Here is a 13564-nt window from a genome sequence, read left to right as displayed (position 1 = left end):
AGAGACAAAAAAGCCGAGGCTCACAGAGCCATTTATCTCTCTGCCCTTCAGTTAATCCCGCATGTGTTTATCGGCCAGGTTGGCCCAATAAACTAACTACCTCAATGTTCATGTTGGGGAACAATGAAGAATGCAGCCTGTCACAGAGAAGGAAGACAAAGCATTTTCAAGGAAAATGAATAAAGATGACACAAATATGCCTGTTGAATTGAAGCCCAGAATGATATGAATTTCTCTTGGTTGTTGTATTACAGCTTTTTAATATCTGTCCTTACTGAGAAGAGATATGAAATGGGATTCCCTATGGTTTGCTTATATTTGTTGAGTCATAGTTTCCAATGAGTCATTTGGAAAGATTGATTTTATGTTAACAAAAGTATGTTATGATAAAGTGCTCATAAAAGGATCAACTGGGAGCAATACTTCAAAAATATACTCATATTTGACTGTTGTTTTTTATGTCTAATCCACATTCCCAATGCATATTTTTCTCTGGACCACTAAGTAGCCATTTTTCTAGTATAGCCATGCCAAGATAAAATGTCCAAAAGAGATTTTGGAGTTTGAAATAAAAAAACTAAAATTTAAGATATAAGGAAGAAGAGGAAAAAAATGAGAGTTTTTGGCTTTGTTAACTTTATGTAAAATATCATTTAAAAACTCTACATTTGGCATTTTCTCTACACTTAAAAGTAGGTACTTCTTTGAGGGAAAATAAAAGATTCCTCAACTGATGAATAAAATAAAAGATTCCTCAAGTGACAATCACTGGCACCAAATTAGGTGGGAATAAGTTACTTCTAATATGAGTACGCACATCTATTTCTAGAATTACAAAGGCTAAAGCATTAAAAATTGTACTTCTCCATGTGCACATATCTCTGTTTTTCTTGACAGTGAAACCAACCTTAATTCACACAGACATGTACGTGAATAGCATTGGTCCAGTGAACGCTATAAATATGGTAAGTTTTTAACACTGTGTCTATTTTAATAGCTGTATTGACATCTAGTTCACATATCGTAAGTCTAAGAGTTCAATTATATTAGGAATTATTGTGAAGTCATCACCCAAATCTCCACTCGTCGGGCAGATCGTTGTTCCGTGGTGGCTTGTGTGTTGCTGGGATGCTCGAAGCCGTGGCACTGGCACTTCAGATACCAGCAGGGTCACTGACAGGGAACAGGTTTCAGGGGACTTCCTGGCTAAGAATAGACAATGGAGACGGACTTTGTTCCCCACTTCAGCGGAAGGGGCTGCAAACACTTCATGCCTGCCTTTGAAGCACTGTCAGAGGCTGAAGGTGTCGAGAAGGGAGTCTAACTTGCCCGAGACAGTGCCAGAGGACAAGCCTCTCAGGTTCAGGTCACTCTCAATGTGATGGAGAAGACGCTTTCTCCAAGAGTTCTCGCAGTGGACCCTACCGGGGTGGCGTGGGTTGGGTGAAGCTTGTAGGAGTGCAGCCTTTGGTATCTTCATTCAGTGATGCGGCAGGACTCATGAGAAGGAGAAACAACTACAAAAGTCCACTAATTACCAGAAGTTGGAATGTGAGAAGTATGAATCTAGGAATGTGGAGGTGGTCAGAAATAAAATAGAATGCGTAAAGATGGATATCCTAGGCATTGGTGACCTGAAGTTGAATGGCATTGGCCATTTTGATTCAGAAAAGCATGTGGTTTACTATGACAGGATAAAAACAATTAAGAGAAATGGTGTGGCATAAGTTGTCAAAAAGGACAGTACAAAATCAATCAAGAAGTGCAATGCTATCTGGGATAGGATTATATCTATCTATCCCCAAGAAAATCCAATCAATACAACTTTGTTCAAATTTATATACCAACCACAAAATCTAGTGGTGAAGAAATTGAGGAATTCTACCAATAATTGCAGTCAGAAATGCACCAAACATGCTATGAACATACGGAGTTAGCCTACATTAGCCGAATATGCCTTCCTCAATAGTGCTTTTAAAAAAATGTATAAAGGGCTAATCAATGGCAATATTAATGAAAGATCTTTGTGCCCCCGGGGGATGATCAATGCTCTACCATAAATTAACAGGAGGTTTTGAAAGGGAGCCCAAGGCAGATTAAAAAACAAAACAAAACATAGATCTAGGAATGGGAATTGTGCTCACAGTAAATCCTAGCTCCACTTTAAGGAAAATTAGTCCTTAGACCATGACCTTGCTCAGTACGTGGCCTCTGGAAGAGAACACAGAAGATATGGGTCCTATAGCAAAGTGTGGTAAAGAAATTAGACGGTACCTGACTATTAGATAAAATAGGATCTGGGGCCTTAAAGGCTTGCTTTCAAACAAGCAACCATCTAAGTGAGATGTCAAGTAAGTCCACATGGAAGGAGCACACAATTATCAGTGACTGAAGGATTGTCAATCATATAAACCAAAGCCGAAGGAAGGAATAGTATCAAAGTCTAAATTGTGAGATTTTTGTTCGCAGACACTATGGATGACAGTGGGAGCCCAACACACATTTGTGAGATCTACATAGGAAACAAGTCTTTGCGATTTCCCCCTCTCTCCATAATAGACAGGATGAAACTGGTTACCAAACAGAGTGCATTGGGCAGATGAGTATAGAAGATCAAAATGATAAACCTGCCTTGCATGGTCAAATCCGTGTCAGTTGATCCCCCCACCTCCACCCCCTCTGATGCACATTAGGTGTGATCTGTTTCTCAAGATTTTCTGTGTTTTTGTTTTTTCATATTGGGGTTTATCTCAGGTGTGTTTTGACACTGAATTAAACTTCTTAAATTTTTGCTACAGTTTATTTTTCTGCTTTTCAGTACATCAAACTCAGGATTGATGAACGTATAAGGACTGCAAGTAGAATAAGGGTTTCTGGTGGCTACAGTGGTGGGTGGGGGTAGGTAAAGATAGTTGATGTGAAGAAGTTTAAAAAGGAAAAGAATGTTTGGCATAAAGAAGATATTAAAAACGGAGGCAGCCTTATAATGGGTCAGTGAAAATGTCAAATGATAAGGTTTTACATTTTAACCAAACTAGTATACCATACCCAACTTTATGGTATATGCCTTCTGTCTAATAGCTGGGTGATTCCTATCCCTGAACTCTGGTCAGAGTGATTCACTGGAGTCTAAATCCAGTGGGGACCCTGATGATTGATTTTAGTGTCCACTGTCATTCACAGTGTTCTGCAAACTGAGTGTTCAGAATTTAGACACTGATACTGCCTCAGCCCTGACCCTGATTTGAATTTTTATTATTTACAACCCTTGGATCACACAGGCTGCTGTGCTTTATACATGTGTACTTATTTGACTGAGATGACTCCTCACTTAGATGGCTGCTTTTTTGCTCTTGTTGCTTCTCTATGGCATCCATTCGTCTAGCAGGCATGGTTCTGCTTTGAGAATGATTAGTATTGAAAGTTTTTCCCCTGTCCTCAACCTCATTATCCGTACTATAGGTTTCCAGTCACAAGATTTTAGTCTGTACAAGTCAACAATTAATGTACTGTGGTCTGAAAAGCCAGCCTGTTACATGTATAATTTTCTTTCTTCAAGTTTTTTACATTCTTTACCATTTGCTAAATTAATGATACTATCAATAGAATTGTTATCTTATGCCCTATGGAGATAATTTAAAATGTTCTATATTACAAAATGATAATGATGTCTCTACACTTGATCTTAGTCAAAAGGCCGAGAAGCAATAATAATGATGTCCCTAAAGTGAACCAGAGACAATAAATTGCAAAATTTTGGAATGTATCAATAATTAAATATTGTTTGTGCTCATAATATGAAAGTAATGAAGTTTTTGTATTTTCTATATAATTTGTTGAAATCATATATATAGTAGATATAATAAAAGTAGAATTTTTGTAAGTATGCAACGCAAAATCATCAATACTTGGTAAGTGCAACCTACTACAAAATCAAACACAGTGTTCAAATAGTTTTTAGAACACTGATCATGTGGGAGAACATAATTTGCTTCAAGTCAGAAATATCTTTTAAGAGAAATAGCACACCAGGTATAATAATAAATGTTCTTTGTAATTGAATAACCTTGTCTACCCTAAACTGAATAAAAGTAGATTTGAATTAATATAATCCATCTAATATAACATGATCAATATAATAAACACAGCACAAAACAAGGCAATACAGCATTACATGACAAGCTATGACACACCAATGATTCTACAGCTTGAAAGCAGTCATTACAAAGCTAACTATAAGGACATTCTCTTAAGTCAGAGAGAAATAAACATATTAATTGCTCTTAGTTGCAGTAAAAGAATATCATTAAATTCTTACTCCATGCAAAACTATTTGTTTTAGGGATACTTGCTACCAAAATTATTGTCCAAATAATTCTAATCACTGTTTCTAAATTATTTATTAGAAAAAAATCACAGAAGTTTCCAAGTGCATATTAAAATGTAGAGTATTTAAAACATTTATTATATGTCCTGGGAAATTACAAATTTGTTTATAAAATATTTTTATATAGTAGGTTTACAAATTCATTTTACTTGTTCCTGTGATTTGGGCAAAAATTTTCAGGGTAAATTGATTCTCATTTGGCAGGTATATAGAAATTGTTTCATGATACTGATCGCTATTCTATAACATATCACCCTTCTAATTTCCTCTTTGTGTTTCCCATTACATTCATGATTTTTTCATATCTCTTATGCTCTCTGAGATTTATCCTTGACTCTATATTTGAGGACAAAAAATTAAATAAATAAATACCTTAGTTCTTTGGGATGTTCACTATAAAGTGGTGTAGTGGAGAAAACTACATTAGCAAATATGGAAGTTTTGTCTTCCACCAACTCTCATATTTGGGGAAAACTAAGAAGCTACTATTTCCTATTATTTTCCAATTTATTGACAAATTTAAGATCATGTCATAAAATAATACAATGATTAATTAGGGTTACCTAATTAAATGCTGTTAATAACAAATCATTTCATCTATTGTTTATTATAACTATCATTTGTTTCTTATTTATATTGCTCCCATAGAATGGTTATTAGATGAGATGATGCTTGAAATCTGTTTAGCAGGAGGGTTGGCACAAAATAAGTACTGGGCAAGAACAACAATATTAAAAATAGTTGTAAACTTTTGATAAGTAACAAGATTATAATTTTGAAGATGAATTTGAGAAGCAATGGAGCTTAGTACTGTAAAACTGAAGAGGATGCACTTATTTATTTGGATCAATTTGCGATTTTTATAGATGAGAAAAATGAGTTTTAGAAACTAAGGATAATTCCACCAAGACTTCTCAGTAGAATAATCAAACTAGAGCTCAGTTGTTTTCAGTCCAATTAATGGGCTGTATTTCACAATCTACCAACTTCTCTTGGAGTAAGTCAACCAGGACCCTGGTGGTGTAGCAGGTAGAAGGTCAGCACTTTCTACTCCGGTAAAGTTACAGTCTCAAAAACTCAAATGCCCAGTTCTACCCTGGCCTATAAGTTTGTAATGAGCCAGAATCAACTTGGTAGCAGTGAGTTGTTGAGTTATATCTTCATTATACATGCAAGAGGGAAATTATTACACAGTTATTTGTCATCATAGTATTAAAATAACATACTCTGCGATACAGATCGATATAGTAGAGTTAATGATGATTTTAATAAAATAAAAATAGATTTTCTGAAATTCAACCCTACTCTCCATAATGTTGTGTTTCATTTTTTTCTTGAAACCAGGAATACACGATTGATATATTTTTTGCTCAAACATGGTATGACAGACGTCTGAAATTTAACAGCACCATTAAAGTCCTTCGATTAAATAGCAACATGGTGGGGAAAATCTGGATTCCAGACACTTTCTTCAGAAACTCCAAAAAGGCTGATGCACATTGGATAACTACTCCCAATAGGATGCTGAGAATTTGGAACGACGGGCGAGTACTCTACACTTTAAGGTATTGTACTGGAAAAGGAACGGGGTAAAGGAAATGGGGCGAATGAAACAAAAATCTACCTCACTGGTTTCAAACAAACAGCAAAAATATATTCCTCACCCACATCACACATTTCCTCAAAATAGTAAGATACAGTGGATAATTAGTTTTTCTTTGCATTTCAATAATTTTTTTCAAAGTACTAACCACATTTTATTTTCTGTGACTCATGTGAGAATCTATTCTCTAGTAAGTCCCATGATATTTCACTTCTTTACAAATTGGTCTGAACTTTGAATTACTTTTAGCTTCTGTTCTGTGCCCAGCTTCTGTCAAATGTGGACACTAAGCCACAGTCAGTTATGCTTTACATCACCTGTAGCAGTGCTTGGAAATGTCACCTTTCCCAAGGAAAGCGTTAACCCAAATACAAGTAATCCAACTACCACGGCGGAGCCCTTCCCAAGCCACCGTGGCCCTATGTAGAGTTCCAAGGCTGGAAATCTTCGTGGGGACAGATACCCTCCTCCTTCTTCTGTGGAGTGACTTACAGACGTGAACTGCCAAACTTGCAATTCACTAGTGGTATATACTCTCTATCCAATTTATAATTACACACCATTCAAAATAAATGGCATGAAAATGCCTTCAAAATGCTCTCTCAGAGTATTTTTTTAAAATCATTTTATTGGGGTCTCATACAACTTTTATAACAATACATACAAACATCAATTGTGTAAAGCAACACACTCACAGACTTGCCATGCAATAAACCCTGTCTTCGAGGACCGAGGGACCGACCCCTCTAGGACAGAGCAGAACCACCCCGAAGGGTTGTCAAGGTGGTCACCTTGTATAGGCTGACTTCCAGATCCTTCTTTTTGTACCTGGGAGGCTCAAACTGCTCTTCTTTGAGTTAACAGCTTAATATCTTCACAACTGCTCTACGTTCTCTCTATGGATACTAAGTCAAATCCCGGGAAATATTAAAAGGTATTCATTGTAAGCATTTTGAAACCAAATCATGCATTTCATTAAATCTGAGATCAGGTAATAACTGAAATTTCAATTCAGTTGCTTTTTGAAACCCTAATTCATTTGTGCATTATCACATCTCTTTCCTGATTTCATAACGTTATATATATATGTATTTCCTGTGAATGTGTGAATCACTTAAAGATTCATGAAATTATAATAAAAACATCTCAAAGATTTCACTCTTGATATTCAATAGATTTCAATTAGTTAACAATTCACTATAGAAATAGCTTTATCCTGCAGGCTTATCTATATGAAGTTTATATATGTATTATTTTATGATATACTTTTATATGTATTTAAAATAATATTTAATTTTATATAAAAATAATAATGAGCTCAATGGTGTTGTGTTTAGGTTGCTAGCTACAATGCTGTAAGTTTACACCTCTCAGATGCTCTACAAGAGAAAGATGAAGCTGTCTACTGTAAAGATTTTAAGTCAAAAAAAAAAGATTTTAAGTCTCAGAAATTTTATATAAGCTCCCTATAATCGTAAATCGTCTTGAAGACAGTGACTTTTTTATTATTGGTTTTGTTTTTATGTAAATAATGTAATACCAAGTGATTTCTAATTTATGAATAAAATTAGCATTTTACTTATGAGCCTATAACTACGTATTAAAGTAATTAATATACTCACTTGTGGAGAGATATTCTAATGTCATCTGAGTTACTAAGTATGGAACTTTACACAAATTCAGCTACAATATAATGATAATAATATTACATGAGAAAGCACTTTACTTGAGGCAATATGGCATAATGGGGTCCACATTGAGACGCTAACCAGTGGTAAAGCCCACCAGAAGAGACAAGGCTGTCTGCACCTGTGAAAATGTAAAGACTTGGAAAGTGGAATGGGAGGTCCTACTGTTTTATAGGGTAACTGAATTGGAACTGACTCAATGGCAGTGAGTTTCAGAAATTAGTAGTTCTTAAACCAGTGAATAATAAAAATGTCCCAATTAAAAATTATTCTGACTTGGTAAGCTTTTAAATTGAATCTGTTTGTGAAAAATAAAGTGTAAATTTCTTCAACATTAATATCTGTACATTGTAAAACTATAGATAACAAGTAAGAAACGTGTACCACTTTCATATTTCTCCAAATACGGGCAGAATATCTGGAATGTCAAAGCTCTTCTTCTTTCTGGAGTCCCAGCATGTATTGAGATGTAGAAAACTTGTTTAGTAAGCATGCTTGTCAGAACTTATTATGAACAACTAAGAAACATTTTCAGTAGGTATGTATTTAACATTTCTTGCAGGCAATTAATATATTCTAACCTATAAACACACTCCAATGGTTACATGTGCATTTCCATGTGGTTAAAATGATCATACATTTTGAATAAATGGAGTTGTTGTAACTGAGATATTATTTTAAATAAATGCCTCCTGAACCTGGGAGATTTCTTCACAAGAACTCACCTTGTGTTAGCAACCAGGATGTGAGATTTACTTTTCACAAATGAAGACTATTGGTCATTATACATTTTGCTTATGTATATATTTTAAATAGTAGAAATTATATTTTAAATCATCCTATTTAGGTTGACAATTGATGCCGAGTGTCAATTACAGCTGCACAACTTCCCAATGGATGAACATTCCTGCCCCCTGGAGTTCTCTAGTTGTAAGTAAACTTCCTTTTTCACTCTGTACACTGTCTCACCAATATCTGTGATTGTAGTGTCAATTAATTGGGAGGGTTAACAGAGACTCACAAAATGTCATGTATTGATGCTATTATCTTAAACGATTTTCACAGCCCCTTTCATCATAAGCCCACCACATCTTTTGAGACAAATTATGACATAATCATGAATTTTGTAAATAAAATTTTCAAACGTTTCATAAATGGGTGCTGTTTGTCGGGAGTCCTTGCTTGAGAAGGGCTGCAAGGCCACGTGTGACTTCAAAAGGAATGGTGCCTTTTTTATTATAAATATCTCCCCTCGACCAAAAAGAATAATATGCCAACACATTTGTTTGTTTCTTACAAAACCAGGAGCATGGAGACCCACAGTGTCATTTACCACTTTTATCTCGAGTTTTAATTCAGTCTACAATTAGTTATTTATCAGTAAAAGATTGGATTTTTCTGTCAGATGCATCTAGCTCAAATTCTAACTTCATCACTAACAAAGCTATACATTTTTAGCAAATTACTGGCTGATCAGGCCAGAGGATCTGCCTTTGGAGCTGGCCAATGGAGATGATAAAATATATCCCATAAAGGTATTGCTTAATTGATATGACTGTGGAAAACTGTTATTAAGCTACCTAACATACATAAAACCCATTACCATCAATTAAATTTTGATTCATAACAATCCTTGAGGAAAGAGTAGAACTGCCCCACAGTGTTGGTAAGGATGTGATATTTATAGAAGAGATCACAACATCTTTCTCCCTAAGAGAGGCTTCTAGATTTAACTCCGGACTTTCAGTTAGAAGTTACGAACTGAAAGACTACTGTGCCACCAGGGCTTTTCCAACATGCACTAGGCTCCACTGAACCTCATGATTATCTAGTTACAAGTAACACTGATAGTTCAGTGGGTTTAGCGTTGGGCTGTTAAAGCAATAAGTCAGGGATGCAAACCCATCAGCCACTGTGAAAGAGAAAGAGGAAGCTTGTGGAAAGATTTCCATCAGAACACTATGGAGCATGTCTACTCTGTTTAAAATGACCTAGATGAACAGGAATGGACTTGATTGCTGTGAATATTTGTTAGTTAATTATTATTATCAGATAATAGACTTTATAGCAAGAGGTTCGATGATGTTCCATAAATTAAATTTTTGCAAAGTTCATAAATGTTTCCTGCCTGGTTCTTAAATGCTTCCTCCTCCCTATCACGATCCCAATTCTATCTTACAAATCTGGCTAGACCAGAGGATGCACATTGGTACAGATAGGAACTGGAAACACAGGGAATCCAGGACGGATGATCCCTTCAGGACCAGTGTTGAGAGTGGTGATACCTGGAGGGTGGAGGGAAGGTGGGGTAGAAAGGGGGAACCCATTACAACGATCTACATATAACCTCCTCCATGAGGGATGGACAACAGAAAAGTGGGTGAAGTGAGATGTTGGACAGTGTAAGATATGACAAAATAATGATTTATAAATTATCAAGGGTTCATGAGGGAGGAGGGAGAAGGGAGGAAGGGGAAAAATAAGGAGCTGATATCAAGGGTTTAAGTAGAAAGCACATGTTTTGAGAATGATGATGGCAACAAATGTACAAATGTTCTTGACACAATGGATGGATGCATGGATTGTGATAAGAATTGTATGAGCCCCCAATAAAATGAATTTTTTAAAAGCTCATGATGGACCCCATATCTCCTATAACATATGCTAGAAATAAATACCTTGGTACTGATTTTTAAACCCTTCCTTACTCTGTTTATATTTTCAAACTATATGACTGTATACAGTAGTGATTTTTTTTATTAAAAAAGAACCAGTAAAAATAAATAAATAAATAGATGTTTCCTGCCTGAACCAAACACAAAGTTCAGCTTTCTTAAAATGTTTAACTTACTATTAGGCCAGTATCAATGTTGTGTAACTCACCTCTTCCTTATTTTTGGCCTGAAATTTATTTATATTATGAAAAATTAAAAATAATTTAGGAATGTTAATTTAATTGCTTGGTAGCTATATGCATATCCATATCCAATATATATCCATACTTATATATGTAGGGGTATAGACATCTAAATCAAAACTTCAAACTCACTGGTATCAGTCTATGTGACGAATAGTGATCCTAGAGGATAGGGTAGAACAGGCCCAGCAAGCTTCTGAGACTGTAACTCAGCAACTGTGGGCTGGCACTAACAACATTAGAGATGAGAAAAGCCAGAGATCATTGAAAGACAGGGAATGAAGGCTCAAAGTGCATGGCAAAAGAATTAAGAAATTTGCTCTTGAACTTAGAGAAGTTAAAGCTAGTGGAAGAAATGGTGAAGTAAAATAGTCAAACAATTTCAAAGGGCAGCTTTAGAAGACAAAATAAAACATACTATAATGAAATATGAAAAGACCTGGAGTTAGAAAATTGAAAAATAAGAAAGAACAAGCTAATCATGTGGAGATTATTTCTCGGTATTACTATTATCACTGCAGATCCAATTTTGCTGCAGATTATTTGAAAAATTGTTCTAGCTGTACATTGACAGCTGCTAGACATTCGAGTCAGATTCAGAAGAGGACACATGTAATGCCATTGTTAATGTTAGATCAGTCTTGTCTGAAAGAAAAGAATACCAGAGTGATGTTTATGTGTGTTTTATTGACTATGAAATGGCATTCATCAATCTATATTACAAAACCTATAGAACATTGAGAAAAATGGGAATTCTACAACACTGCATTGTGCTCATGTAGGACCTGCACATAGACCAAGAGGCAGTCATTGGGACAGAACAAGTAAATACTGCATGGCTTAAAATCAGTAATGGTTTTCTCAGGGGGAGTGCCCTTTCACCTGGTTTATTAAACCTGTATGCTAATCAAATAATCTGAGAAGTTGGAATATACGAAGAAGAATGCAGCATCAGAACTGGGGAATGGCATATTAATTCTTGCTGAAAATGCACAGGACTTGAGAAGCATTTGCTGATGAAGATCAAAGATGTCAGTGTTCAATATTGACTACAACTCCTTGTAAAGAAAGCCATGACAATGTCATGACAAACGTTTTATAGCTGGACTAATAGACAATATCATGGAAGTTGCTAATGATTTCATTTTGCTTGGATCCACCGTCTGTCCTCATAGAAGCAGCAGTCAAGAAATCAGACAACATATTGCATTGGGTAAATCTGCTTCACAGGACCTCTTAAGAGTGTTAAAGGTACTGGATGGCACTTTGATGCCGAAGGTGCTCCTGATCCAAACTATTTTTAATGACCTCAGATATATGTGAAAGTAGAGAAAGAAGGAAGAAATTGGGAGAGTTGATGCCTTTGGATTATCAAGGTGTTGGGGAAGAATATGGAAAATGTCACAAAACACCAGATGGCCAAACCAATCTATCCCAGAAAAAAGGCAAGTGGGGCCAAAAGAGCCAGCGCACTTGTACAGAGTTCCACATCCTGGTGTGATGTCACTGATGTCCTATTAGAAAGCTTCTGCGGTGCATGATAGCGAGCACCTGAAACTTTAGACATGAAGAGAAAGATGTTCCATCATGACCTTTAAGAAGTGACAATTGGATTGTTTCATGTTTTAATTAAAAATTGTCACCATTTTATTTTTACCTGTAAAGCAATTAAAAGTCATTAGAGAGTTAAAAAAAAGGCAAGCACAGGATTCCTTCAAATCTAGAGCAGTGACTTCTTACAAACTACATCGGAAATGTTATATGAGAAACTGGACATACGAAAAGTACATCGTGTTTGGTGAAAGAGAGAGTCAGTAAAAGTTTGGAACACTTCAAGCAGATGCTCATAAACAGCGGGTGCACAACGGGTTCAAATTTCATAATTGTGAAAGTAGCACAGAGCAAGCAGCGTTTTGGCTCTGTTGGATATAGAGCTTCTATGAACGAGAACTGACTCAATGACACCTAACAGCAATAGACTACTAATAAAATAATATGTTATTATGCTTATAATATCTCAAGGAGCAAACCAGCCATTTCCCCTTACCACTATTAATTGTAACTTTATGTATACATTAAAATGGAATTTCAGCAAAGAATAATGTAAATACTTGAAGTTTTCCTAGCCATTTTCTGCACCAGAAGCATGCCATGGAGGATAATTAAAACACATTTTGCTTTATTATTATTCTGCATGATCCTCAAAATATGATTATCTTCACAATGATACTTTATTATGCATATCTACTATTATTATCTATTCTTTTGTTTATATATTAATCAAGATAATAGAGAGGTTGTATGTGGTACTTGAGAAACCATGTTTAACAGATCTTTGTGGTATCTTCAAGGATTCTCTAAGTCTAGCTATAGATGTCATCCTTTTGAATTTATGCTTTAATTTCCCACTGAGAAGTAATATCATTGTAGTGATTTCATTTCCAATTTGTTGTTTTTTAGTACCAGATTTTCATCTTATTCATAACTTTATGTCACTCAGTACCTATTTCCGTGAATCATTCATGGAGTACAATCTCATGTCTTGGCAGATGGCTATCCTCGTGAAGAAATTATCTATCAATGGAAGCGTAACTCTGTTGAAGTGGGTGACACAAGGTCTTGGAGGCTTTATCAATTTTCATTTGTTGGACTGAGAAATACCACTAATGTAGTGAAGACAACTTCAGGTAGGACATATTTAAAATAATTTTGAGGGTTCAAATTCTGGGTTATGTGAGTAAGAAGACAATACCTGTGTGCAAATTATATTCATAAAATCAAAAGAAGCATTTGAATAATATAGAGAAAATGATAATGGTTACTCTAGTAAAACACATTAATAGAAGTATATTTTATCAATTTGATTAAATATATTAAAATAATTGCAGAAATTCTTAATATAAGAATGAAAAAAGTAGGAGGCAAAGGGAATACATACAAGCCTAAATACAGACATGTACATATGTAAA

At 35.3% G+C, this 13564-nt stretch overlaps 1 protein-coding gene across 2 annotated transcripts in view; it reads left to right on the top strand.

The window, feature by feature from the left end:
- GABRG2 (gamma-aminobutyric acid type A receptor subunit gamma2) overlaps positions 1-13564 on the top strand; it is a 155728-nt gene that overhangs the window by 38526 nt on the left and 103638 nt on the right. For both annotated transcript variants that reach the window (XM_004696770.2, XM_004696769.2), the window contains exons 3-6: positions 898-965; positions 5732-5952; positions 8526-8608; positions 13145-13282. In XM_004696770.2, coding sequence (XP_004696827.1) covers positions 898-965; positions 5732-5952; positions 8526-8608; positions 13145-13282 — 510 coding nt within the window. The remainder of the gene's footprint in view (positions 1-897; positions 966-5731; positions 5953-8525; positions 8609-13144; positions 13283-13564) is intronic.

Source organism: Echinops telfairi, unplaced genomic scaffold (assembly GCF_000313985.2).
Source record: "Echinops telfairi isolate 266 unplaced genomic scaffold, ASM31398v2 ScPeMD7_7469;HRSCAF=8507_0, whole genome shotgun sequence".
Classification (NCBI taxonomy): Eukaryota; Metazoa; Chordata; class Mammalia; order Afrosoricida; family Tenrecidae; genus Echinops; species Echinops telfairi.
The sequence above is the reverse complement of the archived record's forward strand: the minus strand, read 5'-3'. Positions and strand labels throughout refer to the sequence as shown.